Source organism: Artibeus jamaicensis, unplaced genomic scaffold, assembly GCF_021234435.1.
Source record: "Artibeus jamaicensis isolate MK-2021 breed Jamaican fruit bat unplaced genomic scaffold, CSHL_Jam_final contig_384, whole genome shotgun sequence".
In the NCBI taxonomy this organism is placed as follows: Eukaryota; Metazoa; Chordata; class Mammalia; order Chiroptera; family Phyllostomidae; genus Artibeus; species Artibeus jamaicensis.
Genome location: NW_026521810.1, coordinates 10,774,425 through 10,802,336, shown reverse-complemented (window position 1 = coordinate 10,802,336; position 27,912 = coordinate 10,774,425). Strand labels below are relative to the sequence as shown.

The window sequence follows — 27,912 nt, the reverse complement described above, 5'->3', positions numbered from 1 at the left end:
TTCAGCTACAATTCAGTTGTGATTTTGACATAGTCATGAAAGGAGGTGGGTGCAGCTTCCACCTACTCTGCCACCTTTGAAAATCCTCCATACGACGTCTGCCGTCTCTTGAAATCATTAAGTTATTTTTATCCCTTGCAGTTATATTTTTTCAAAGAATTTAAACATTTTTTTACTTACTGGTTTTTAGAGAGCGAGAGGAATACAAATTTGTTGTTCCACCCATCCATGCACTTGTCGGTTGCTTCTTGTATAAGCCCCAGGCAGAGATCAACCTTGCAACTTTGGTGTATTGAGGTGATACTCTTAGCAGCTGAACTACCCTGCCAGGGCCTTGCAGTTGTATTTGTTTGAAGAGCAGCATTTTGTCTTGCCAGTTGTATCTCTCCCCGTGGTGTCCATAGTGTTTTTGACATACTTCTCTGTCCCTTCTATTTCCTGCATATTGGTTCTTATATCTAGAGTTTGAATAGATTTGGGTTGTTTTGCTTTGTTTGGGTCAAGACCATTTTATTAGAAGGCAAATGTCTAATTGCCTCTTTCTGAATTTAGAAGTGCTTAATGATTATTTTTCAGATCCATTTTATTAGGAGTTACAAAATGCTGATTTTGTAATTCCTGCATTTGTTCATTTATTTTCATTTGTTAATTGAAATACTTATTGAAAATTTTTTTCATCAGCTCTCTGGTTTCCTGTTGTTTACATAGGAAAGGAAGATAAGAGAAATGCTCGATTTGTTTCCTTTACTTACTAGTTCTCAGAATAATGAATTAATTTTTTCAACTAGGGATCCTCCAAAGGTAACTTAAAAAAAAATACCATTAGCCCTGGCTGGTGTGGCTCATTAGTTTGGTTGCTAGTTCAATTCCCAGTCAGGGCATATGCCTGGGTTGCAGGCCAGGTCCCCAGTAGGGGGCACGTGAGGCAACCACACATTGATGTTTCCCTCTCTTTTACCTCCCTTCTCCTCTCTCTAAAAATAAATAAATAATACCTTTGGCGTGGGGAATACCATTAGAAATTCAGAGAATGTATGTATTTGGTTAACTTTAATCCATTATAGTTATTCTTATTGATGTTAAAATTGTCCTGTGTTTAGCCATTAGGAGCCTCATCTCACTGGCTCGAGTCCTTTGACTTGACCTTTGGAGCTCTCTGATTTTTGGTGTTACGAGATGTCCCAGCCTCATTTTGTGTAGTTTTAGCTCTAAACCTGGAATTCATATATCTTCAGGGGGCTTTGGTTCCTCTTCAGAAAATGTCACGCAGGTACCACAATTTGTTTTCTAGGAGTACGCATAGTAGTGGCTTGCTTTTTGTTCTTAGGTTTCATAGGATAGAACTAAGTAATAAGTTTTGTTTGTTTTAAAGATAAATTCTAAGTGCATACTAATACTTAGGATTTACTGATTCAAACTCAAGGCTGTATAATTTTTATTTGCATCTTAAACCTACCCTTTTTCCCTGGGCTGACAGACTCAATTCTCACCTCATCACCTGTATGTAACACTCATTTACTTTAACCTGAAATACACACATACACACACACACACACCATCAGAATAGTAATATCAACGAGATCAGGAATGTTATGACGAAGAAATGTGTATTTCCCAAGTCTTATAACTGGCCTCTGTGGTGGGTACTGTTCCCACTCCTGTGTTTGGGCCTCGCCTCTCCTTCCTCTTCATTTTCATAGTTGGCCCATCTATCGCTCTGGCGTGGCACCCGTTTAGGCACCCCATTAACCTACTCTTTGAAAGTCCCCACAGGCAAGGACTAGCATATTTTTCTTTTCTCTGTAGCACCTAGCCATTGCCAGATACATAGCAGATACTCAGATAATGCTGAGTATGTGAGTTAAAGATTAAACAATTCACGCAAGGAAAAAGGATATTGACTTTGGTATAAAGGCACAAGAGTTTAAAGTCTAGGTCTGCCACTCGGAGTTGTGGCCATCATCAGCCTTACAAAGTACCCCTTTGGGTGCAGCATAACTGGTTCAGACCTCTGCTAAGATCAGGACACGTATATCCTCCATCCTCACCCTTCACTCTGTCAGGCAATGAGAGGGCTGACTCAGAAAGTGTGGGTACACAAGAGTTCATGTTGGCTCTCATTGAGTACATGGGGGGAGACCTTGGGCAAAGTCACTTATCCTTTCTGAGCTGAGTTTCCTCATCTATAGAAGATAACAGCTCCCACATTCTAGAACGTTGTGAAGAGTTGAAGCAGTTCCTGGCACATAGTTAAGTGCCATGTAAATGCTGGCTGTTAGTAGCAAGAGATACCATTTTGGTAACGATTAAGGACTTTAACATTGGGGTTCTGTTTTGGGGTCTTCAAGACCACCCCTACAATTAGAAGTTTCACTAGAAAGACTCAAGACTCAACATACAGTTGTCCTCATGGCTAAGATTCAGTACAGTGATATACAAGGATGCACAGCTGGATCATAAGGGGAAAGGCAGAGTCTGGAGGGATCCACGCGCAGGCTTCCTATTCCCTCTTCATGTCATGAGGGTCACAGAGTCCATTCTCCCAGCAGCAAGAATGCAGCAACATGGTATGATGTTCCCGCTCAGGGAAACCCATTAGAGACTTGGCACCTGAGATTTTATTGGGGGCAGTCACATAGGCACCCTCTGCTCAGTACAGACCAAAATTGCAGAGCCCTGGGAGGAAAGCAAGCACCGAGGCTAAATTGTATGTTTGGCACTAATAGACAAGGCACAAGGAGCCGCCCTTAGCAGTTAACCGTTGACTGGGCGCACTCCGAGAGCCAAGTTCCCAGATTCCAACCTAGGGCCAGCCTTACAAGCAGGCCCAGCCTCTTCAGTGTTAATTCTTCTGCTTAGGGTAAGACAAATGTCACTCTGCCCCAGACTCAAGTTTTGGTTATCCCGTGGGCCCAGATAACAGAAGCTGTGGCAGGTAATTCAAGTACCTTCTTTGTTGTTTTCTTTTCCAGAATGGCTTTGACTACTTGTTGACATACAGTGACAATCCCCAGACTGTGTTTCCTCGCTACTGTGTTAGTTGGATGGTTTCCAGTGGTGAGTGGGCACTTGTGTGCATGGCCTGGACCCTACCTGGGTGGAACATTTTGTTTTTCTCTAGTTTCTTATTGGCAGCAAGAAGATTATACTTGTGTCACTGGAGCCATGTGGGGAGATTAAATGTCCTTCCGAGCTGTGCTTGAATACCCTGAAGCTGTCGAAGCTCCAAACCCTCCACCAGGGTTTGGAGGAATGAGAAGTATGACATCCCCGAAAAGAACTGTGCCCAGAAGGCAGTTTTAAGAAGAGCATTTGCTTAATGCCTTAAATGTGGGCTGTGGACAGTAATGCACTTCACATATTTCTTCTTAGTGTTGGGCCATAAAATCTGGCAGAGAAAACGTGGTTGTAGGACAGTCACCTGGGTCCTAACAAAGGTTATACACGTGGCTGTGCCTACACCTCTCCCTTTCAATGTCTTGCCTTAAAAAGCACCCTGAAGTGATTTTCTTTCTTCTGGTAGCTTCTTGTACCTTGGGGAGAATGGAGAGGAGACTGGGTATTTCTGTGTGGCATTTATTAAAATAAAATTGATAAAGATACAGGCTGTGCTACTGATAAGTGATGTTTTCATCACCTGAAAGAGAGCCACTTGGGATGTAAGTGGCTTTCAGCACCCCTTTTCAAAGTATTTCAGCGGTCATGAGTTGTTTTCATGCTGCACACATTCTGAGAGGCAAGCGTCACTCACAGGCTGTCTGTCGATCAGCCTGTGATTTCTATAAGGAGGGATGGGCTCCATCACAAAGAAATAGGGCGTTTGAATTTTGAGCCCAGAGCTGGTTTGTCTGTCAGCCTACTCAACTTTCCCTCTCTCCAACAGGCATGCCGGATTTCCTGGAGAAGCTGCACATGGCCACTCTGAAAGCCAAGAACATGGAGATCAAAGTAAAGGACTATATCTCGTCTAAGCCTGTGGAAATGGGTAGTGAAGCCAAGGCCACCACGCCATCTTCTGAGCGGAAGAACGAGGGTAGTTGCGGCCCTGCCCGGATCGAGTACGCTTAACAGGGCTTTGGGATGAGAAGGGACAGGCTGCTTCTAGCCCTGTCTCAGTCCCTATCACTCTGCTGCAGAAGCGGGATGTGTACTAAAAGGTGTCTGCTGTAACCACCAGTGCGAGACAATTCAGTGACTGGTGACCGGTTTCATTCAGAGCCCTCTTTGCTCTTTATGAAAACAGAGAAGAAGGAGGCGTCCACGGGGCATTGTCGTATTCTCAGGCCAAGCGTGTTGCAATTCAGTATTTCGGTGAGCTAATCTGGAGCACACCGCAGGCCAGAAGGGGATGGCTTGTTTTTGCTCCCTCTGAGTAGTTTCCTCTGCCAACATTCCAGTTTCCACCATCAGTTCTGCATTTGGACTTCCTTTATTCTAAAGGTCCAATGGGAAAGTGGAAAGTGAAGTTGGCTGGTCGATGGTTCACTTGGTTCAATGAGGGGTCATAGTGTTGAATGGATGTGCACTGTTGCTTGGCAGTGTAAGTGCCTTGTCCTCGCCTTGCTATCTTCAGGGACATAAAGTTTGTACCAGGAAATTTCTTTCTTTGCCTCCCAAATACCACCCATTGCCTACCCAAAGCCATTTCCTTTGGATTGGCCAGCTCTTCCATATTCATGCACTGTGTTAATTTGGCTTGGCACCTCATTCCTTGGCTCATTTACTGAGAACACTGGGAACCGATTCCTTTCAGACCGTAGCTTTCTGTATTATTGTTTTGATAGAATAAGTGGAAATGTTCAAAACATCACACATTAATATTTTTTTAATCTTTGTGTCAAAAAGTAGGAATTGGAGAATTGTACAGAATTTCTCCAGTCCCACTGTTCAGAAAACACCATTCTGATTCAGGCATTATTTTTCACGCTTCACGGTTGTCTGGATGCTGAGAACTTGTCCGTGTCAGAAGGCTAAGCAAAGGAGTGAGGTCGGGCCACTCCCCAGAGCTCTCAGAGCTGTAAACAAGCTCTGTGACCCAGGGGGTGAAATTTTGCCCCAAACACTAATATAATGGTTTTATATAACCCTCTCATTCCTCTGAAATTTTTTGCTCCTTCAGAGAGAAAATGGAAGCAAACTATGCTCTTTGGATGAAGTCACAGTCAGAGGGTATCAATCTGGCCTTGCTGATTCTGCTGACGGTCATGCTGCCATCTGATGGGAGAATAGGGATCAAGTTTTAAATCCTCTCTCCCCTTTTTTTTTATAATTTAAATGATGAGATTCCCCCCCCCCTTTTTTTTCCCTACTTGGATCTAAACCTGAGACTAACTTAAGTCCCTCAACCTTTTTGTTGCCTGTGAAGATTTGTGCCAAGGAAATAACTACCTGGTGTTTCCTGTCTTGCCTCCTCTAAGTCATTGGCAGAGCAGAGATGCAGTGAGCAGCCTCAGCTCCCCCTACTTTTTTTTAATCCTCACTCGAGGACATTTTTTCATTGCTTTTAGAGGGAGAGAAACATCAATCGGTTGCCTCCCATACGCACCTGGACTAGGGATTGAATCCGTAACCTTTCTTTAGGTTATGAGATGACTGTCCAAACAACTGAGCCACATAAGCCAGGCTCCCTAGCTTCTTTCCATGATCAGTTCTCTGTTCTCATCCCTAGAACCTGATAAGCCAGGGAAGCGGCCCTGGGTTATGTCTGCACTCAGTACCTGTGATTGTCAGGGCGTGGGTGGCTGTGGGCGAGAGTGTGCATGAGTGCGCAGGCATTACAGAGCTCTGTGTTGCTCGTGTTCCGATTTGGGGGAATTTGGCTGCATTTGGAGTCGGTCTATATAGTTACGTATGTCATCATAATGATTTCACTCCTTACTGATATTTTTATCATACGTGTGAATAAATGCATAAAGATTGGTATAAAAGAGTGTTTGTTTTTGGATGGGTGGTGGTGGGAAAATCTTGCATAATGGGCTTATCATTTCTTCCTGATTATAAAATTTGAAAGGAGTGTTGCTACTTATAGTGTTGGCATGTGGAAGTAGGTGCAGTCTACCCTGGTAGTGGCTGACACCGCTAACCACCTTGTCTAGACAATGAGCCCTTTCCAGGTGACCAAATGGCAGCTGAAAACAAGCCATTTATTTCCATTGTCTTGTGTTGATCTACACAGGTCCTTTGCTTTTAAAGGGTCAACTTGAAGGAAATGGTGATAGAATTTTGCTGATGAAACTTGAGCAAATGAGGAGAAGAGGAGACTTGAGCAAGCCTAGGTCTAGAGTTATGGAGGGTCAGTTTGGGACCTTGTTGGAGAGGGTAGGTGGTGACCTCAAACCCTACTTGGCCTGTGGGAAGTAGTGTCACACAGGCCATTGTGCCAGAATTTGTATTTCTTCCCAGGCAATGGAGACACTGGGAACATAATGTAAAATTTGAATTTATGTGTGATTTTGCCTTGGAAACACTAGGTCAACACAAATGAACAGCCTAGCTCTGAACTCTTCTCCCAGTTTCTCCAAGATCACTGGAGAGACTAGTTCTCTGGGGTTGTATGCTTGCTTGCAGGTGTCCACGTGTCTGTCCGACATGCAGTTTTGAGAGTTGCCTGTTTGGCCTCCTCACTGCAGCGGCCCTGCACAGCATCCTGGTGCTCCCCAGGCCCCACTGAATGCTGACACTCAGCAGCTGAGCCCTGGCTGAGAGTGGCATTTCTGCTGTCAGACAGCTGTGGCTCTCAGGAAGCTCTTTATGTTAAGACTAGATGTGCTTCAGGCTCCTGAGTCTACCACCGGGCCCAGTCCCGTCCTTGGATTGCCGGGAAAAAACGCTGCCGTGGGCAGCACTGCACGTTCTGAGACGGTGGTCGGGAACCCTCAGCTTTTCCCAGGCTTCATTTCTTCAGCAGCTTTGTTAGCAAGAGAGACCTGGTTCTGCTGACGCAGTAATATAGATCAGCGAGCCCATTAACACGCAGGTAAAGTTTATTAGTGCTAAGTTCTAGTGGGAGAGCAGAAGCAAGGGGGGCCAGAGCCACTCCTCCCTGATCCCCGATCCTTGGCCAGAGGCCAGGTAGCCAGGGGCCCCCTGTGTGGCAAAAGGGGCCGCGAGAGCGAGTCCTTCGTTCTGAGGAGTCACATGGTTGGCAGATGGGGGTGAGGGAGTTATGTATTGATAGACTGGTAAAGGTGGTACCAGCTGTACCCAGGGAGATTTGACTACGCAAACAGGTATGTGTGAAGGTCTGTTATGTTAGTCTGAACCCTTAACTTGCTCTAGATTCTATTCATTTTTCTTTTTTTTTAATATATTTTATTTATCTTTAGAAGGGAAGGGAAGGAGAGAGAAATATCAATGTATGGTTGCTTCTTGTGTGTCCCCTGCTGGGAACTGGCCTGCAACCCAGGCATGTGCCCTGACTGGGAATCGAATTGCGATCTTTTGGTTCGCAGGTCCGTGCTCAATTCACTGAGCTACACCAGCCAGGGCTAGATTCTATTCATTTTTCATACGTGACAAGGCAGGCAGAGTTTTATGGGCTTTTATTTGGGCACTGAGACCCACTGCCCTTCTCCCTTCCAGGCCTCTGGACAAATACACAGTCTTAAGGTTTTCCTTTTCCCAGCTAGTGGAGATGATATACACACTTTCAAGGTCTGCCCCCGCCCCCAGCAACACAAGTAAACTAGCTCTCGTAATTTACTTGTGTTATTCAGAATGCCTAGCGATCTTACCGAACCAGGCTCAGGACTACTGGGTCAGCAGGTGAGACATGTCTTCTTTGCTTTTAGCCTCCTGTATTGTTTGTTAGATTGCAGTGATGAGGGCCCTGCCTTTATTTCCCACGGCAGCTCGTACCCAGCTGCTAAACGCTCAAAGGCATTGCCTGGCAACCAGGACCCTAGCCAGTGGCCTGCAACAGCAGCACAGTCTCAGAGTCCTTCCTATGCTATCTCTGCATGAGCTTCAGAAATCCTCCAACTTTTTCTTTGGGAAATTTTCATATAGAATGAAAAGTTGAAAGAGTAATAATATAGGGTGGGGCAAAAGTAGGTTTACAGTTCATATGGAAAAAGACATGCAGGTTTTATTACAATAGCTGTATTAACTTTTATGTACTCACAACTTGTAATGGGCAAAATTCGGTTTACAAACCTGATTTTGCCCCACCCTGTAAAAAACCTCGTAGACTCCTCCCCTACCTTTGTAGGTAGTTATCAGCTTGCTGTGGTGTGTGCTTTATCTTTTGCTCTCAACATACACTTTGCTATGGACTAAACTGTGTCCTGCTAAAATTCTTGTGCTGAACCCCTAACGCCCACATGATGGCATCTGCAGGGGCCTTTGTGAGGCTATTAGAATTAGATGAGGTCCGAGGGTGCGGCCCCGATCGTGGGGTTAGTGCCAGAGGCTTGCTTGTTCTCCCTTCTCACCACGTGAGTTGAGAAAGTGGCCATTGGCAACCCTCACCAAGGGACAGCTCCTGCCAGGCCCAGAATTCACTGGCAGATCCATCTTGGACCTAAACCTCTAGAACTGAAGAATAAATTTCTCTTCTTTACTGGATTTCGTTAACGGCAGCCCAAGTAGACTAATACACTTTTTTATCACCATTTGAAAGTAAGTTGTAAACCACCATATTTCACCCCTAAACATGAGATCGTGCTTTTTCATGATCATGTTCTGTGTAACCATGTTACCATTAGTGCACAGATACCTAATGATTTAGTCCATATTAACATTTCCCCAGTTGCGCCCCCCACAAGGGATTTTTCTAGGACCCCTCCCCCAAATCCAGGCTCCAATTAAGTATCCTGTGTTGCATTTGTATCTTTACTCAATAGCAGCTAAGTACCTAAAGCAATTGTAGCCTGTTCATATGGGATGAAGCCTCACAGGTACCCTTGATGGGGGACTCAAATGTTGGAAAAATTTTAGTGCCGGGCAATGGCTAATAAGCTTAGCAACCTCAGAGTATGTAAAAAGCTGTAGTTTCAGGAGCTGAAGGTAGGACCCACCCTGACTCCAGGAGACCACAAGCACATCCACCTCTGTGCCTCAGGACTGCAAGCAGTCAACATGATATCTGAGCCACTGTGCCCCAGAGTGAGACACAGTGAAGGAATGCTGCTGCTTTTATCTGATTAACTTTCCCCCTGAATTCCAAACCTCTTGCCTACACTTTTCTTCTTACAAAAAGGATCAGTTTAAAATGGAATTTACAAAGGTCTGTTGGAGTAGAAACCCAGCGGCCATCTGAATAAAGCGCCCATAAAGATTTAATCCTCGTGTCTTTTTTGGGGGTCTGGTGGTAGTTGACAGGCAGCATGAATGCTGGCTTTTCCGGTTTCACTCTCAGTACAGTTTAGTGCAGAGGTCCTCCAGCTTGGCTGTACCTGGGCTGCACCCCCAAGACCAATCAGAGATTACTGGGGTCCACATTGTGGGATGCTCATGCAATCAACAGGATCAAAAGTAGGCAGGCAGTCTCCCTTGATGTGGTGCCTGATGTAAACTAAGCTGTCATTAATTTGTCATCCATGCCTTATGTTGGGCTTGGGACAGCTGGTCATTGCCCCTATTAGTGAGCATTTGCTGAGTCAGACACTGCTTCACGTTTGTAAACAGGACCTCATTCTACAACAGCCCCGTGAGTATGTAGTTATCTTTGTTTTATAGGTAGGGACCAGCATCAGAGATTAAATAATTCTCCTGTGCAGGGTCACAGGAGGTGACGGAGTCTGGATGCAGACCTGGCTCTGACCTCTGCAGAGACTTCAGACTCAGGTTAGTTTCTCGTAAATGCTCCCATGCAAATTCCTTGCCAGGGCTGTTGACTTATTTTGGAACCTGAATCATAGGCTGCTAATTACAAAGTAACCTATCCCTACCCATTGTGGTGGGGCAGGAGTCTGGAAATCCTTTTCAAAATGAAAATGCTCGTGATAAAATCTGAGAACTGAATTCTAATGAATAAACTTGAAAGTGTCTAAAAAATTAAACTAGCATGTGGATGGAAGTCGAAAGGACAAAGCCAGCCCCATTTGCCACACTGGCACGAGTTGCCCAGCAGGCCTGTGACCTTGTTAAACATGACTGCCATTTTACCCTTCTGATCTTATGTCCCCAGGACTGGGAATTTACTGGAAAGCAAAACAACCGACTAACTGCTCCCTACAGCTGCAGGCGAAAAATAACATGGGAACAAACTGCAGCCCCTCGTGACAACACCCCGACAGCCCAGGGGCCACACAGTAGCACCCCCACCTTTTAAAATCAATTATATATTATCCAATAAAAGCTTGCAGCCCCCACCCCTCAGGGCTGGTGCATATCTCTGAACCTAGCCTTTCCTTCTCTTGGGAAAGTAAAATAAAAATGTTGCTTTCTTCTCTTTACGAATTCTTTCACAGCCCGTGTCACTAACTCCCCTAACAGAAGTGATGTCAATATAAAACGTGCTTATTTCTACAGATCTCTGGTTACTTGATAGAGCATCGTTCTAAAAGAATCCCCGGGCCACAGGCTGTCACAGTTACTCTTAAAGCCTCATAATTGATTTTGCTCTACAAATAACAAAAATTTTTTCAAGACAACTTACAAATGACCTAACTTTGTCATCAACTTTTAAGGAGCCTAACCATCCCTAAAAAGGTAAGGGTGAATGTTCCAAAGTAGTAATATTTAGGTGTTTTTGTGGTTAGTGCATTTTATTACATCTTAAACCTCTTCTGTGTACATGAGTTAAGATTATGCCCTCACAGACCCAGGCTTCTGCTGTATTGAACTACCTTCTATCACATGGGGCTGGCATTGCATTGTATGTATATCTGGATAAACTACAGTTTGTTGATGCTTTTCTTAAAATGTGGAGCCCAGGACTGGACCCAGCTGCTCTGGGGTGGGTGAGCACAGGGGCCGTGTCTGCGCATTACCTGCTTGCTGAGTCCTTGGTACGTTGTGGGGTCTCTACCCCCCAGCCATCCCGTCTGTTTTACCCTGTGGGAAGGAGCAAAGAGAGAAATGAGAATGTCCCTCCCCTTGAGGACACTTTCCAGAATGGTGCACCATTTCTACTTAAACTTCTGTGGCCAGAACTTAGTCAAAAGACCACATCAACTGCTAAGAAATATCCTATTTCTTTGGGCAGCCGTGCTCCCATTTAAAATTCAGAGGTAATTTTGCTGAGGAAGGAGAGAATGAAAATGGAGGCAACTGGCAGGCTTTTCCAAATTATACTAAAACATACCTACAACTTTAAAAGCATCACTTCAAAGTGGATTCCGTTGGAAATGTGCCCCAGCAAGGTCTGGGATGTGTGGGTCCTTTACTCATGCAGGAAAGATTTCAAGACAGAGTCCAGGTGAAAGTGGGAGTAAGTTTATTACAGCTTGGGACAGGATACAGGAGGCAAATCCATAGGAATGGGACCGAGCCAAGGCAGGGCTGCCCCAGCTCCCAGAAAACGAGGCGAGCGGAGGCCCCGGGAGCCCTGGAGGCAGACAGCACACTCCTGAAAGGTGGGCTCTGCTGTGCCCGAAGGAGGGAGGGAGCAGCTGGCCGCCTTTGTCCCAAGGGCTTTTTATGCACAGTATTTGGCCATGTATAATGAGCACTTTTTTGCCCAAATTTCTGAGGGAAGAATAGGATGCACATTATACATGGGTATTAATAATGCCTGCATATAACGTGCCATCTCTGTATGTCCACATTGAAACTATGGGTGTGCATTATACATGGCAAAATACGGTATTTTCTATAGGTGGGCATTTTAGGGGAGGTCCCCGGGGAGGATCTTCTTTTTAATTGATTTGAGAGACAGAGAATAACATCGATTTGCTGTTTCGCTTATTTATGCATTCATTGGTTGATTTTTGTACATGCCCCCACCAGAGATCAAACTCACAACCTTGGAGTATCTGGATGACACTATAACCAACTGAGCTACCCATCAGGGCCCCGGGGAGGATCTTAACAGGATATTTATCTAGCTTTCTGTGTGTGTCCTGAGTATGTCGATGTATCAAAATGGGCTTTGTCACTTTCACCCCTGTTTTGGATCAGTCGCTCTAATTGGTTTGCTGGTTTTAACTGGGTTTTTGTTATCTGTCCCCACAACTAGGGTGACTTTTGAGCCATTTGCTCTTAGAAATCTTTGGTTGGGGAGGAGACATTTAAACCATCTGATCCTACCTGTCTTTGATTAGGGAGGATAGGGCCTTGTGATTTACAAGCTGGCTGCTTATTGCTCAGCTGTTCTGCCGTTCTGGCCATTTGTTTGTTTCCTCCTTCCACTTGCCAAGAATTTCTCTAGTTTCTTATAGACCTGCCTGAGAAAGGCAAAAAATTCCAGGTGAATGTGGGGGTGAAAGGCAACAAATTTTCTGGGGCTGATATGACTAATTACCACCAACTGAGGGGCTTGCACAGAAATATATTGCCTTTCAGTGCTGGAGACTGGGAAGTCTGAGGTTGAGATGAGGCAGGGTGGGTTCCTTCTGAGGCTGTGAGGGAGGGTCTGTTCTTGCCTCTCTCAGAGCTTATGAGGGTTTGCTGGCATTTTGGGTGTTCCTTGGCTTGTGGACACGTCGCCCTGATCTCTGCCTGTATGTCCCCATGGCCTTCTACCTGTCTGCGTGCCCGCGTCCAAATGGCCTCTTTTTGTAAGGACACCAGTCATGTTGGATTAATGGCCCACTCTATTCTGGTATCATCTTAACTTAACTCATTACATCTGCAATGGCGCTATTCCCAGTAAGGTCACATCCTGTGGTCCTGGGGTTAGGACTTCAGCATATGAATTCTGAGGGGACACAATTCAATTTATAACAAGGGGAGATCACAGAGAATGCAATTTAAAAACAGCTTTTCAAAAGAAATGGCCCCTAATGGAGTCCAGAAAGACTTCCCTGCTTGGATGGTCCCCTGTCCTGTAGTGTCCTTGTGGCAGCAACAGGGGACAGGGCTGCACCTCCTACTAGGCACTCCTACAGGGCTCCTTTCCTCAGGCTGCCCTTGGCCACTAGAAAGATCTTAAGGTTCACGAAAACCCATGGTTCAGGCCTGTTTGGACACCGCCACCCTACCCGCAAAGCCCTGACTCGACTGTCCTCGAGCCCTATGAAGAAACAGGAGGAGTGGGTCAGGTGACCACAGCCTGTGTGAGTATGCGGGTATGCACCCCACAGGGTGCAGCCAGGTGGGGGACCCAAATGGGCATTGTAATGGGGCCCAGAACTCAGGATGTCCAGGAAATATTAGAAATATGTATATATTTATTTATTTATGTTGTCCTCGCCCCCCATAGGTCTGAGCTGGGGGATGGGATGCATGGAGCAGAGCCATTGAGAGTTGTTTTGTACAACACCAGTTTTGCAGCTACCCTCTAGAATGGTCATTTAACATATCTATAACCCCAAACTGGTTTTGTAGATATGTTAAATAGCTGTGGCCATGCTCTGAGCCAGGGAGACAGGAATGACTTCAACCCATGATGTAACTGGGAGGCAGCGCCCCCTGGCTACAGCACCTGTGTTGAGAGTGTGGAGATGACTGGCTCCACACCATGGACTCACACCTGCCTGGACTTACTATGGCAGCCCAGTAAAGCTAGAAGGATACGGGGATGCTGGCAGGTGTAACTGATTGTGGGAGGAGTTGGAAATGGGGCTGCAGAGGAAGACTGGCGCTGGGATTTAAACCAAGGCATGGCAGCCATGCTGGGGCTTTTGGGGACCACACGACTTTGGCAAAAGTTGGGACCATGCAGCTTTAGGATGCTCCTGTTTTGCCACGTGGCTTAGGGAGCAGGAGAGACTTTGCCTGGAAGAAAGGGGGTGAAAGGACTTTCTGGTGGGCCACGAGAGGGTGGCACATGGTTTTGGATTAACTGGAAATCATGGCGGTGACACAGCAGATGGTGCCGGGAACAGGAGCCACAGACATCTACTTTTCCTGAGGTACGGTACCCCGGACCGGGCAAAGGGGAGAAGGACGGACTCTGCGTTTGTGGGTATTCTAAGAACTTTAGTATTTTTAATGAAGACATTAAGTCATTCTAAGTCTGTATAACTTTTTAAATAATCCCTTTCCTTTTCACCAATCTCTGGCATTGAGAGGTGTCTTGCCCTGGTGGCAGGCAAGGCGAACCTCGTACAGACAGGGTGGGGGACCCCCAGAGCACACGAGGGTGGGTCCATTCGGTAGTAGCATATCATTCGCCACCACCACCGGCCCCCAGGTCTGTTCTGTGACAGTAGGTGGGGAAAGAGGAGGCCAAGGGCAGGTGGGAGATGTCCAGGTCCAGGACTGCATGGGTAGAGGGCTGGGGTGGAGGAAGGGAGCTAGTGGCCCTTGGCCTCCCTGCTCCTGGTGGACCATTCGGTTCTCAGTCTAGGGAGTTGGGTCGCCCACAGATCCAGGCAGGACTGGGCGGCCAAGGGGTTTCCCACCATGTGAGTTTCCAGTTCTAATTCTCATTTGCCTGCTACGTTCTGCGCCTAGGGAAGAAGGCATGATGTGATATTCACAAGGAATTAATGAAGGCCCACCCTGTGCCTGATGGCTTTCAAAAGAAGTACAAAGCCCCGAGGAGATGACAGTACAGTCGGCAGAATTAAAGGATTATCTGTGGTGGGGAAAGGGCAGGCAGTCATGAGACCACCGAACAGCCAGGAACACACAAAACCAGTGCCCTGCTGACTCATCACTGAGCACATTCTTGACACTCTGGATTTTGCCTTCATATTCTTTTGTTTTCCAGAGTAACTGTGATTGAAAGGGTAAAGCATTTATTTTATACGTAGAAATACAAAGAACAATGATCTATAATCCTTACAAGGCAAAGAATCATTTTTCCCCATACTTATATCTGTACATGACATTTTTTGTAGTTTATCTAAGCAAGCATGAACATAGTTTAAAATGTCACATTGTTCTTATAAAGTTTGTTATAAACTTTATAACGAACTCACTTCCCCTTCCCAGGGCCAGCCAGTTTGTTAGGTAGCAGCTGGGAATGAGCGGCCAGAGGGGAAATAAAGGCACCATTACAGTCTAACAAAGAACTTCATACAGGAGGCTAAAAGCAGGAGGAAAGCATGTTTCTCTCACTAATTCAGCAGTCCTGAGCTCCGCTCAGTAACATTGCCAAGTGCCCCAAGCATTACAAGTGAAATAGCACAGGAGGAGGGGAGAGTCCTTGAGCCTGTGCTGGGAAAAGGGGCTTCTGTAACAATCTTATTAAGATCGCCAGTGTTCTGAACGTCACAAATGGGGATTACACAGGAGGAAGAGGGGGCCTGTGCTAGGAAAGAATTTCCTCTGTACATGGGACATTTAGACTAGCCAGGCGCCTGCTTGCAGCTTTGTGCTCCTGTGTGTTTCATAAACAAATTTGCTCTTGACACAGAGATCTGACCAGATCACTGGGAAGGATTAGGGAGGGGGCTGAGGGAGGAGGTTGCCCAAGGCAACGGTGAACAGCCTAGGCGGGACTGGCTGAGCAGCTGTGTGCCTCCAGAGTGCCTGTATTTTTCATGGATGGTATTGTGGATGGGAAGGGGCTCTGGGCACAGCCTACAATTGTTGGCCTGGCGGAGGGTGGCAGGTTTATTATTTGGGTGTTCTGGAAGGGACAAGATCTGAGGCAGAAGCTTGCCATTCTTCCAAAATTATGTAACTTTTATATCTTACATTGTGTTAATTTGTAAACTAACCTCACAGAGGTTAGTTTAAAACTAATAGGAATGCTAGGAAAACTCAGGTGGTAAAGAGTTTAGCCTTAATTGGTGGGCATAAGTGACTAAAGCTGTAACTAAAGATGTACAGCGTTTAGTCTCAATTGTTAGGCCTAAGTGACTAATTCTTATAGAAAGCTATTACTCCAAAATTGTGAAGCTTTTGAATAAAGACTCCTTTCCTGTATCACCAAAACTTTGCCTCTGGAATTTTGCCTACAGGGTGGTGATGGGCAGCAGGGCCCCCATTTGCTGTTCAGTAACACTATCTCATTTCCGCTACATGTGTTTGTCTCTTGCTTTAATTATTCTCTTGTGGACAAGACAAGCACAGAGGCCGGGGAGTGGGCCTCCTGGCTGGGGTCTCCCTCTCCATCCATACCAGCTTCACCTCTCAAAGGGATTACATTGATAGTTCCCTCCAGGTTGGTAAATAACACTCCCTGACTTTTCATTTTAGACACTGTATGAAAATTCTTCTCTTCCTTTCCCTTCCTCTGTCCCTACCATCCCCTTGTCCTCCCTAAGCAGTTACATTGAATTCTAGTTCCAGCATTACTCAGCATTTATGTTGTGATGAGCATGGAAATGTTATTCACAGATAAGACATCATGTTGACTTCTTTCTTGCACACCTTTTCATGTTCTGAGAGTGAGTACTTGGTTTCCGTGTTGCAGCCTTTCAAGGCCCAGCAGGTTCACTCTGGATTCGGGCAGACAGAAGAAAACTCGCGGAGCCATGGGAAAGCCTGACACGCCTTTATTCGAGGGTGGGAGATCCATGCACACTCCGAGTGTCCCGCAGACAGGGGGTCCCAACTCCCCTATACACTAAATGCTCACAAAGCTGGCAGGGTGCCAAGGGACCGTGTAACAGCGTGATTCTGTGCGTGCGGGCCCGTTCTCCAGGTTACGGGAAAACTGCTTCTTTGGTTGCCCAGACATCTGGGTGAGAGAGCCAGACTGACTCCATTTCCCCTACAATCCACCCCTTTAGGGCTCCTCACCATACAATCCACACAAGGGTGTCTTCTGCAAAGGTCCCTTGGCGAGGGGGGCAGAGCCCTGCACCCAGATGCCACAGCAGCAGCCTAAGCGGCGGCAGCAGCACGCAGCAAGTAAGGCCACGCCTAGGTGCAGCGCCCGGTCCATTTTCCAGACAGGTAAGGCCACCCATGTGAGCCACACACCCAAAGGGCCCTGGTGGGAACTGGGGCTCACGCATTATTCCATGCCTTCCAGGCAGGTTTTAGAGTCTGAATCTGACACCGACCTGTCAGAGACCAGCCTGCTTGGCCTTTAGGGCTCTTAATGCAGAGAGGGGGCTGCCCTGCCAACCCCACAGTCCCAGCTGTGAGCCAAATCCAAGCCACCCTACGTGGAGCAGCTGACCTACGCCCAGGGACGGTCACACCATGGCTTCATCCCAGCACAGATGCTGGTCTCGGTCGAGTTCCACAAGGAATGTGCACTGTTGCACTGGTGCTATAACTAAGTCCAATTTGAGACAGAAGCTGGAGAACTCATAATGGGCCATGGGGTATCGCAAAGGTGCCACGAGAAGCATTTTGTGGTCTGCTGGCCCTGGGTATGTCACCTTTAAGACTGGAGGCCATGTCCCAATCACCCAAGGCACTGTTTGCAAGTTTCTCTTCACCCCTTGTCCCAAAGAGGTAACAAGAGCCACCCAGGGCACGTGGGGGGCTTTTATTTCCCGAAGCCACGTCCAAGTGGCTGTTTGCCCTCGCTCCAGGCCCTCTGGAGCAGGCAGAAAAATATTCATTCCCCTGATTTCCCGTGTCTGGTCTCGGCAAAGCATTCTTAGTCTGTACCTGCAGCTGAATGGGAGCAGCAGTCTGGTGGAGCAGCGCTTCCACCATAGCAGGGCACCCCCTCTGACTCCTCTCATTCAGAGTCCGGAGGACAGTCCATAAGCGTTTCATTCAACCCCTCAGTGTAGGGGTGGCAGCTACAGCTCACAGGCCCTGCTTTAAGAGACCACTGCAGTGTTCAGTCATTCCAGCAGCTTCGGTGTGATAGAGTACATGGCACTTCCAGTCAGTCTACAGGTCTCAGGCCTGTTGTTGGACCAAGGCCCCAGTAAAATGTGTCCCCTGATCACTCTCAGTGTTCAAGGGTTGTCCTTAGGCAGTGCATAAACACTCCAGTGCAGCAACCACTGCTTTCTGCTCTGGGTGCTGTGCAGGGTAAGCTGCTAAAAGTCCAGTAGCCGTGGCCACACATGTGACTGCACACTTCTGTCCCTCTGAACTAGGCAGGTGTTGGGAACTGCTCTGCCTGGTTTCAGGAGTTGTAACCACCCCCCATGAATAAGGCTGAGTGAGCGACCTTTCAGAATGTGAGCCACTAAGGAGACAAAGCTTCTCTCTGGCAGCAGTGCTGCTCCTGCTTCATCCCCTGCCCCCAATGCTTGTTTGGTTAGTCAGTGACAGGTAAGACTCCTTGGGGGTGGGGGCAACCTAAGCCAGACACAGTCACTTGGGAGGCCCTCAAGGAAGGACTCGGGGGGCAGGGAGCTGCAGCAAAGAGGGAGCGATGGACCCTTGCTCCCCGGCTATTCTGACATAGCCTGAGTCCCCATTTCTGTCTGGGAGAAGTGCTTTCTGGCTCTAATCCACTTAAGCCTAAAAACCTATGACAGGGAGGGCAGGTGCAGCCCTTTGCCAGCTAGAGCGGTTCTGGGTGATCAGGCAGAAGAAAGAATTTCTAAAGTCCTGTGAAGCCTGCTTTGCTAAGAGTGTTTTCATTCATATGTTAAGGGTCCAAGCAGGAAGTGAGTACATCTCCCAAAGTTTCTGCAACCCTCTTTCCTGACAGACACTGACTCAGACTAAGCCCTCAGATTTCTTTGAAATGTTATCTATTGTTCGATCCTTGCTGCCTGACATTGATGAGCTTTACCTGTATTCCTGTGTATTACGAACCTAATAAAAGCCATTGAGGAAGGAGCTCTTGGTCCTTCTCCTCTGAGAGATTGACCACTTCTCCTCCCCAAGAAGATCGTGTCTTGGTAGTTTTATTTTCATCCGTGCCGGACGGGGGGACTTGCGTGCAAAGTTTCCCCCACAGGCAGGGGTCCAATTACATCCACCTGCCACCAAGTCAGCAGTACCCATCCCCGTACCACCTGCCCAGTAGTTCCCACAGGCCTCCAGGAATGCTCTCAAGAGCAGACAACACAGGCCTCACAAGCTTCTTTTACCTCTGCTAAGGTGACAGGTAACCCCCAGGTTTTTATAGTGGACCACGTGGTCTTCTGTCCGGTATGTAAGAAGCAATGGTGTAGCCTCTGGATTACTTCTCTTCCTGACAGGCTGGTAGGCACTATTTCCAGCCATCGCGCCTTGGCTAGAGTGTCAGCCTCATCATTCCGAGGGGAGGTGAGGGGTGCAGGCCCAGTCACATGATATACAGTGATTTGTGTCCGGTGGCCTAATTCCCAGAGGTCTTGCCACAAGGCCTGCCTGCATAATGGCCTATGCATAACCATCTATGTATTTGCATGCCATGTAGAGATTCATAATACTATTCCCGGTGCACCGCCCAACTGTCTGGGCAAATAGTCAGGAGTGGGGCCTCACTGGCCCCAGTTCTGTCCACTGGCTTCTCTGACCTTCTCCAGTAGTAGGCCAGACTGTATCTGTTCAACCGCTGTCACCCTTCATGGGGACGGTAACTGAATAGGAGGATGCTCAGCATATCCCCACAAAGAGCCTCAACAGGCCCCACAAGGGGCCCAGGGTACACTCAGGAGTCGGGGAACACCTGAACAGGATATTCATGGGGGGATAGTCGCCCAGTGTCCAGGAAAGCCACACAGCCTTTGCCTTTTCCTGTCCCCGCCTGCCCCCTGTGGACAGGTTTCTTGACCCTTCCCCCATTCAAATGTCCAAAGGATATTTCCTTCCTCTTTTTGGAAGGTTGGCAGCCATGCAGTCCTCTAGATGCACAGGTCACGCACCTCAGGGGACACCCTGGGGTTTTTCTGGCCTTCTTCTGGGGCCACAGGAAACATAGTTCACCACACGGGGTCGCTCTTTAACTGTGAGACAGAGGGAGCTTAAGACCCGGTCCCTCCCAACTGCTGCTGCTTTTCCTCACCTGCTGCTTTGCTGCTGCCACCTCCACCTGCCACCTCCACCGCTCCCTACCAGCGCACCCAGAGCAGAGGTTTCCAGGTGCCAACCCGCCGCTGCCAGGGCGCCTGACTCAGCCCAGTCCTCTAGTCCCGTGGCTCTCAGCAACGTCGTTCCACGTCTGTATGGGACTAGAGAGGGGAAGGGGCGAGGGAAGCAGCAATGCCTCTCCTCTTCCTCAGTGTGGTTTACTACGGTCGGGAAGGGGATCACTGCGGCTCGGCTCTTCGGAGGTCTTCCTCCAGGGTGCCGACTCTGGCTTCCAAGTCTTCTCTTCCTTGGAGTTCATGTAACTTTGCTGCATCACGAAATGCAGTCTCTGCCTCAGCTCGCAAAGCTGAAAGAAACACCCAGCCCATGGCCCCCACGCTCCCCACGCTCCCCACGCCCCCGGAGCGCTTGGCTTTTCTAGGGTCTCCCCTACCATCCGCAGGGCCTTCTCTGCCACGTCGGCTGGGCCACTAACATCAGGCCAATTCTGGGGGAAGCCCACGCTGCCCGGAGACTCACCACCGGGCACCACATACTGGTCACCGTCCACCCTTCCTGACTCCCCTCCGAGGGGGCCACGGCTCCGCATACCATACTGCGGTGAGTCCTACTGACCACACCAGTTGTGCTGCGGCCTTTCAAGTCCCAGCAGGTCCACTCGGGATTCGGGCAGACAAGGAGATTCTCAGAGCCATGGGAAGGCCTGACATGCCTTTATTCAAGGGTGGGAGATCCGTGCATACTGCAAGCCGCGTGTCGCGCAGACAGGGGGTCCCAACTCCCCTACATACTCAATGCTCACAAAGCCGGCAGGGTGCCAAGGGACCGTGTAACAGCGTGATTCTGCGCATGCGGGCCCGTTCTCCAGGTTACGGGAAAACTGTTTCTCTTGGTTGCCCAGACGTCTGGGTGAGGGAGCCTGACTGACTCCATTCACCCGATAGTGTATCATTTGCTCCATTTGCTCCATTACCACGAATTCCACTCTGCCCTCTGTGCCCCTTGTGATCTCTGGATATGCAGTCCATCGGGGATTAAGTCCCCCCTCCCTGAGGAGGTCTGGGCAGATGGAGCTGGTTTTGTGCCCTGACAGCTCCCTGCCCCTTCACTCGGGATCCTTCATGTCCACCCATTCTTCCTGGTTTCCTCGATGGTCGAAGAAGAAAGTGTGCACAGAGGTAGAATTTTTCAGCTTCTCATAGATTGTCTTATTCAGCGGAGCACTGGTACTTTGAGAGGTAGTTTGCTTTTAGATTACGGGTGCAGTCTGTTGATGTTTTGGATCCTTTGCCTGCCATGGTTGGCTCTCCCATCCTCAGCCTCCAAGCTTGTGAGCTTTGCTCTTTGCTCCTGGTTTTGGTCTTGAGTTGTTTTACCTATTGTGCTATCGCTGGACCTGCTCTTTAAAATTCCTGTCTTTCAGTTTTGGAGAATTTCCTGAAATCCCTTTCTTTTCCCTCTTCACTCTTTTGGCCCTTTTGTTATTTAGATGTTCAGACGAGATCAGGTGCATTCAGGGAATATGGCCGTAGACCGGATGTTCAATCACTTGAACTTGGCCTCTCATTTTCTTATCTTTTTTCCTCTTGATTTTCATCCGTTTGTCTTCTTGCTCTACTTTTTTTATCTTTATCTTTCACCCCCGATACTGAATTTTTAATTTTTTCTTCTTTGTTTTTACTACCCAAAAATGCTGCTCTCTGAATGTTCCCTGTTCAGGGTAACTGTCCTTGTTTTATCTTTAGAGGTAAGATACAGGTGCCATATCTTTCCCCTCTAAGGAAGTTTGTGATTTGTGTTAAAAGGTTCTTTTTCCTGGATAACTTGTTTCATCTAAGTTGCTTTTTTGTATTAGGTCCCTCTCCTGCTTGATGGAGGCTTTCCTGGTTGCCTAAAAGCTATTGGCTGTTGGTTCACGTTAAGAAACTCACACTGGGGACCCTGAACATGGACGTGTTGGTGGCTGGCTGTGAACTTCACTCATTGCAGGGTGGGCTGGCAGTGTATTCCACAGACCTTCTCTGGTTCTTATTCTAGCCCTCTCTTCATTCACTCCATGCACCTGGAATCTCACTTACCCTGAGTCTTGGGCTTTCTGCTGCATAAATGGATTGGCTCTCGCTCCCAGTACTGGCTAGGAATTCAGTTCTTTTTTCCTTCTAAGCCATTTGCCATTTTGTGCACTGCTTTCCAGTTTCCAAAACATTTTCCTGTTCTTCCTGTCCTTGATCCTGTGGGGTGCGCCTTAAATTCTGCCTCCTCTGCCATTGTTGAAGTGGAGTTGCAAGAAGGAGCAAAATAAACCTGTGTTTTCAACCTGACATCTTCACCTGGGTCTGTTTTTGTTTTCTTCCTGTAGTTTATTCCCCCAGTTCTACTGACATGTAATCAAAGTACAGATAACTGCACGTATTTAAAATGAACAATCTTTTATTCAATTTTTTTTAAAGATTGTATTTATTTATTTTTTTCCACAGAGGAGGGAAGGGAGAGAGAAAAAGAGGAAGAGAGAGACATCAGTCAGTTGCCTCTCACACGCACCCCAACTGAGGACCAAACCCACAACCCAGGCACGTGCCCTGACCGAGAATCACACCTTTCACTTTGTGTGACGACACCCAAGCAGCTCCCCACACTGGTCAGGGCAACCAACGGTCTATTCAGTTCTGATACATGTATACACACCTGTGACATCATCAGCATCACAATTATGATCATGACTATTTCATCACCCACAGAAGTTTCCTTGAGCCCCTTGCCATTCTCCCCCAGCCCTGCCTCCAGGCAACCGCTGATCTATTTTCTGTCTTCATAAAATAGTCTACACTTTCTAGGATCTTATATACATAGAGTCATACAGTATATGCTCATTTTTCTTTTATAAATTTTCATTTATTGATTTACTTTAGAGAGACAGGAAGTAGGAGATGGAGAGGGAGGAGGGGGAGAGAGAGAGAAACTTTGATTCATCATTCCACTTATTTATGCATTCACTGGTTGCCTCTTGCAGGCGCCATGACCAGGGACCAAACCCACAGCCCTGGCCTACCAGGATGCCGCCTAACCAACTGAACTACCTAGCCAGGTCTACACTAATCTTCTCCTGTGGCTTTTTTTCATCCAGCCCAGTGATTCTGGGATTTGTCCACGTTGCGTTATCGGCAGTTCACTCCTTGGTGTTGGTTGCTGAGTGTTATCCCACTGAGTGGGTGCACTGTCCTCTGTTCGTTCACTGTTGGGGGCATGTGCACGGTTTCCGATTGGTCTGTTACAAATGGAACTGCTGTACACATCGATATACAAGTCTCTGTGTGGATATGGTTTTTTTAGGTAAATACCTTCAAGTGGAATGAGTGAGTCATGTGGTAGATGTATGTTTTGAACGTTTTTCAGTAACCACGAAAACTGCCTTTCTAAGCAGCTGTTTGATATTCCCACTCAGCAGTGTATGAGAGTTCCAGTTGCTCCATCTTGTGGCCCAACCCGTCATGACCAGTCTCCTCATTACACCTTCATGCATTTTCCTAATGACTAATGACGTTTAGCATTTTTATTGGCTTCTTGGCATTCACAAATCTTCTGTGAGGTGTCATGTTAAATCTTTTGCTCATTTTTACTGGGTTGTTTATCTTATTACAGTGCAAGAGTTTTTACAGTGTAAGAACTTTATTTTTTCTCCCTTAAAAAATGAGTTGCAATTCGCACAGCATAAAATTCACCCTTTTAAAGACTACAACTGAGTGGTTTTTAGTATGTTCACAAAGTGGTACAACCATCACCACTATCAAGTTCCAAACCTTTTTATCTCCCCTTCTCTCCTGCAAATAATTCCCGGAACCAACAGTAATCACACCTCCAACTTTCTCCCTCGTCCTTGGCAACCACAAATCTGCTTTCTATCTGTGGAATATTTGCTCTGAATGGAACTAAAACAGCATGTGGTTTGTGGCTGGCTTCTTTCACTGGGCACAGTGTTTTCAAGGCTCCTCCATGCTATAGTATGAGCCGGTTCTTCATTCCTTTTTATGACTGAATAATATTTCACTGTATTGATATGCCGTATTTTGTTGAAGCATTCATCAGTTGCCGGTCATTTGAGTTTTTCGTATTTTGGCTATTTTGAACAATACCATTTTGAAAATATATGCACACTTTTTGTGTGAACATGTGTTTACAGTTCTCTTGAGTAAAGGCCTAGAGCAGGGTTGTTGGGTCAAAGCCCACGTCTAACTCGCCAGGAGCCGCCAGACCGTTTCCACAGCGGCTGCACCACCACACATCCCGCCGCCGCTTATGAGGGCTCCACTCCCGCACATCCAAGCCAGCACTTACTATGGTTCTTCTTCTGTTCTAGCCACCAACCGGGTGTGAAGTGGCATCTCAGTGCAGTTCTGACTTGCATTTCCCTAATGACTAATGATGTCGTGCAACTTTGCATGTGCTTATTGGTCATTTGTGCATCTTCGGTGTAATGTCTGCTCAAGACCTTTGCTTATTTTTTCTTGACCTTTGCTTATTTTTTATTGGGTTATTTGTCACTCTATTGTGCAGTTGTATATTTATATATTTTAGACGCAAGCCCTTTGTCTGATATGTGTTGGGGATATTTTCTCCCTGACTGTGACTGGCCTTTTTTAATTGTATTTTTCAAAAACACAGGTTTATTAATTTTGATAAAGTTAAATTTATCAATTTTTTCTTTTACGTTTTGTGTTTTTGTGTTCTATCTAAGAAACATTTGCCCAACTCAAAGACACAAAGACTAAGTGTCTGTCCCCCTGTGCTTTCTTTTAGCCATTTTATAGTTTTTACGTTTTCCATTTAGGTTTGTGATCCGTTCAGGTTATTTTTGTCAATGAAATGAGCTAAGAGTCACGTTTGGCATTGAAGCCATTTCCAGTTATTTCTCATTCTACGTTTATATATATATATTCCATGTTGGGATTCCCATTTTGTGAGAATTGGAATAGGATTCTCATTCTAAGTTGTTTTATACATCTATAAGATAAAAATAAACAAATACATAGAACCTTAAAGAAAGATAGGTATACGGAGACGGTGGCCAGCGCGGGGTGTGCCTTTGACCCAATACTCCTCACTGTCTTCTCTACGCCCTCAACGACATTCGGTGGTACAGCAGGACTTTGATTTTTTTCTAGTCTGGACAGTGTAAAGGGATATCTCATAGGATTTTTTTTAAATTCAATTTATTTATTTTTAGAGAGGGTAAGGGAGGAAGAAAGAGAGTTAAAGAAACATCAGTGTGTTGTTGCCTCTCACACGCCCCCACTGGGGACCTGGCCTACAACCCAGGCATGTGCCGTGACTGGGAATCGAACCGACGACCCTTTGGTTCTCAGGCTTGCACTCAATCCACTGAGCCATACTAGCCAGGGTAGATATCTCACAGTTTTATTTTTTATTTCTCTAATTGCTAGGAAGTTTAAGTGTTTCTTCACATATTTGTTAACCATTCATATTTCCCTTATATGAATTACCCACTATGACTATATCCATTATTGATATTTTTATATAATTCCTCTATTTTATTCTTGGTTTACAAAAATTCATTGCATATGTTCAATTAGAATTCCTTAATAGTTTATTTGACTTGCGAATTTAAATATTTTTACGTGTGTGTGTACATGTACACATACATGTGCGATTGCCATTGTCAGTTTTAGACGTGAACATCTTCTTTCCTGCCATCACCCATCTGTTAACTCTGTGATGCTGTTTATTGATCAAATGTCTTTAATTTTTACATGGTCAAACCCATCAGTTTTGCAGCTATACTCTGGGTTTTTGTTCGTTTTGTTCTTGTAGAGAGTAAAATTTTTACTCATTCTCCAAGTGAGAAGAGGGGCGTGGTATGGAGAGACACACCAGCATTGAGGGGTGGGGTTCTGAGCTTTTACTGGGTTATAATTGGATTAAAAAGGTGGAGGAGGGTTCGCTGTCCTGAGGCCCCTGTGGGTGGCAGGAGGCTGCAGTTCATCCCAATGTTGTCTTCTGCTTGTGGTCGTAGGGAGCGGTTGGTTAAGCCTCCTTCTATTCTTGCTTTCCAGAAATTTCCAGCCCTGAGGACGAGCTCCTACCTCGGCACTGACAAACGTATCTTGGTGGATTTATTCCACAGCTGACAGGCAGCTTTCCTCACACGGTCATTGGCTGAGGAGGAGGCCGTCCGCAGAGAGGCGGAGGAGGGTCAGAATCCTCTGTCCAAACCTCAGAGACAGGGTGAGGGGGTCAGCCCGGGTCGGCTTCCGCTGCCCGCTGCTCCCCTAGTCGCAAGTCTCAGGAGGCTGGAGGAGAGGGAGACATAGAGAATGTCTCCATATGGGCCACCAAAATATTGGGGTGGTTGGTGACGGGGCTGAAAGAATTGGTGAAAGAATTCACAGAGAAGAAAGTGTAGAGAGGAAGGGTTTTGTTTGCTCTCCGAGAGAGGAGAGGGGCGTGGTGTGGAGAGGTACACCAACTACCTCTCTGCTTTAAAATCTTTACTCCCTCAAGGTAAAATGGACGTGCCCCTTTACGTTCCTCTCTTCGTTTCGCAGTTTTGCCTTTTATGTTTAGATATTTACTCCATCGTGTATGTGTGTGTATGTGGGGCCCAGCTTTATTTTTCCTCTCCTGGTTTACCAGCTCTGCGTCCTCTGAGTGGGCAGCCAAGGAGCGGAGGGGCCCCGGGATCAGCCCCGAGTGGGAGGCAGGGACTGACCCTCTCGGTGCTTTTCTCCAGCTGCCGGGGCCAAGAGCTGGATTGCGAGGACATCAGGGCTTTTTGTTTTCTGTCGTTTCCAGCTGTCAGAGCCAGAACATCAAGGAAGGAAGGGAGTTCAGGACTGGGCAGGGGCAGAGTGGGCAGGATAGGCCGTGAACTGCGGTGGACAGGAGTGAGGGGTTCGGTTCCCGTGGGTCGGTGTTTGAGACACAGGGACATGCTTAAGTTACGAAAAATGGAAAGAGGACCAGACAGGCTGGCGAGTGGCAGCGACACTGGGCCCAAATGTGACAGGAGGGCTTTCCTTCATACCCCTGCCCTTCCTGGAGTTGGTGCAGAGCAGGGTGGACCAGGGTGGACTGAAGGCAGAGGCTCTGAAAACAGTGGCAACCAGAACTAGGCCCAGAGGCAGCCAGCTTCCACCTGGGAATGGTGGGATTTTCCCAAATGGTTGGATTAACCCGCGGGCCCTCAGGCCAGACGGGTGAGCCCCTCACTGTTGGGGAGCTGGGGTGGGGGTGAACAAGCTGCATGTCTGAAGGCTGAGGAGACACTCGGGGCCAGGATGGTGGTGGGTTGCAGGAAGCAGCAGGGTTTAATAGACCCAGATGTGAGAGGGAAGTTGGAGGGCAGGGGAGCAGGGCCACCGGGACTGGCCTGTCCCAGTGGAACAGAGGTGCAGCTCTCCAGCTGGGCCGGGTGACACAGTGCAGCCGTCCCACGTGCCAGCCGGTTAACCCGTCCCTGAGGTTCAGGGGCTGGCTCTCGGGCCTCCAGCCTGGTAGCTGCCCGGCCTTGAGTTATTCTCCACCGATGAGGCAGAGGAAGAGAGGCAGAGGGGACAATCCCACAGGGCTTTCTAGGCCTCAGCTTGCAAGTGCCGTTTCATTGGCTGGAATGAGTCATATGGCTGTGCCAGCCTACAGGAGGGCAGGAAGGGCAGGCCCCTGGGCACCAGACAGGTGGGGTCCGACCCCCAGCAGGCATGTCTACCGCAGTATGTGTGATTCAGTGTCCCAGGCAGGACTGGCCTCCTTTTGGGCCTATCCTGGCTTCCAGAGCCCCCTGGACTTGCCCTGGAGGGACGATGTTAATGACGAGGAGACTGCAAGGCCCAGGGAGACCTGAGCTCCTCAGAGGAGCTGTGAGACCAGCTGGCAGGAAGGCAGAAGAGCAGGTGGGTGGGCTTCCTCAGGACTACCAGGGACCCCTGCCAGGCCTTGTGTCCAGTCACAGTGCCCCCTTCCTGCCCTTTCTCACTAAGTGCATGATGAAGGGCTCACACCTGGAAGTGATGCCAA

The 27,912-nt window shown here is 47.4% G+C and overlaps 1 protein-coding gene across 1 annotated transcript in view; it reads left to right on the top strand.

Moving 5' to 3' along the window:
- The window catches only part of STARD7 (StAR related lipid transfer domain containing 7), a 28,318-nt gene extending 22,391 nt beyond the window's left edge, over window positions 1–5,927 (top strand). Inside the window, exons 7-8 of the mRNA XM_037146161.2 lie at window positions 2,973–3,057; window positions 3,884–5,927. Of these exons, the coding sequence (XP_037002056.2) occupies window positions 2,973–3,057; window positions 3,884–4,068 (270 nt within the window). The 3' untranslated portion in view covers window positions 4,069–5,927. The remainder of the gene's footprint in view (window positions 1–2,972; window positions 3,058–3,883) is intronic.
- Window positions 5,928–27,912: the final 21,985 nt, after the last annotated feature.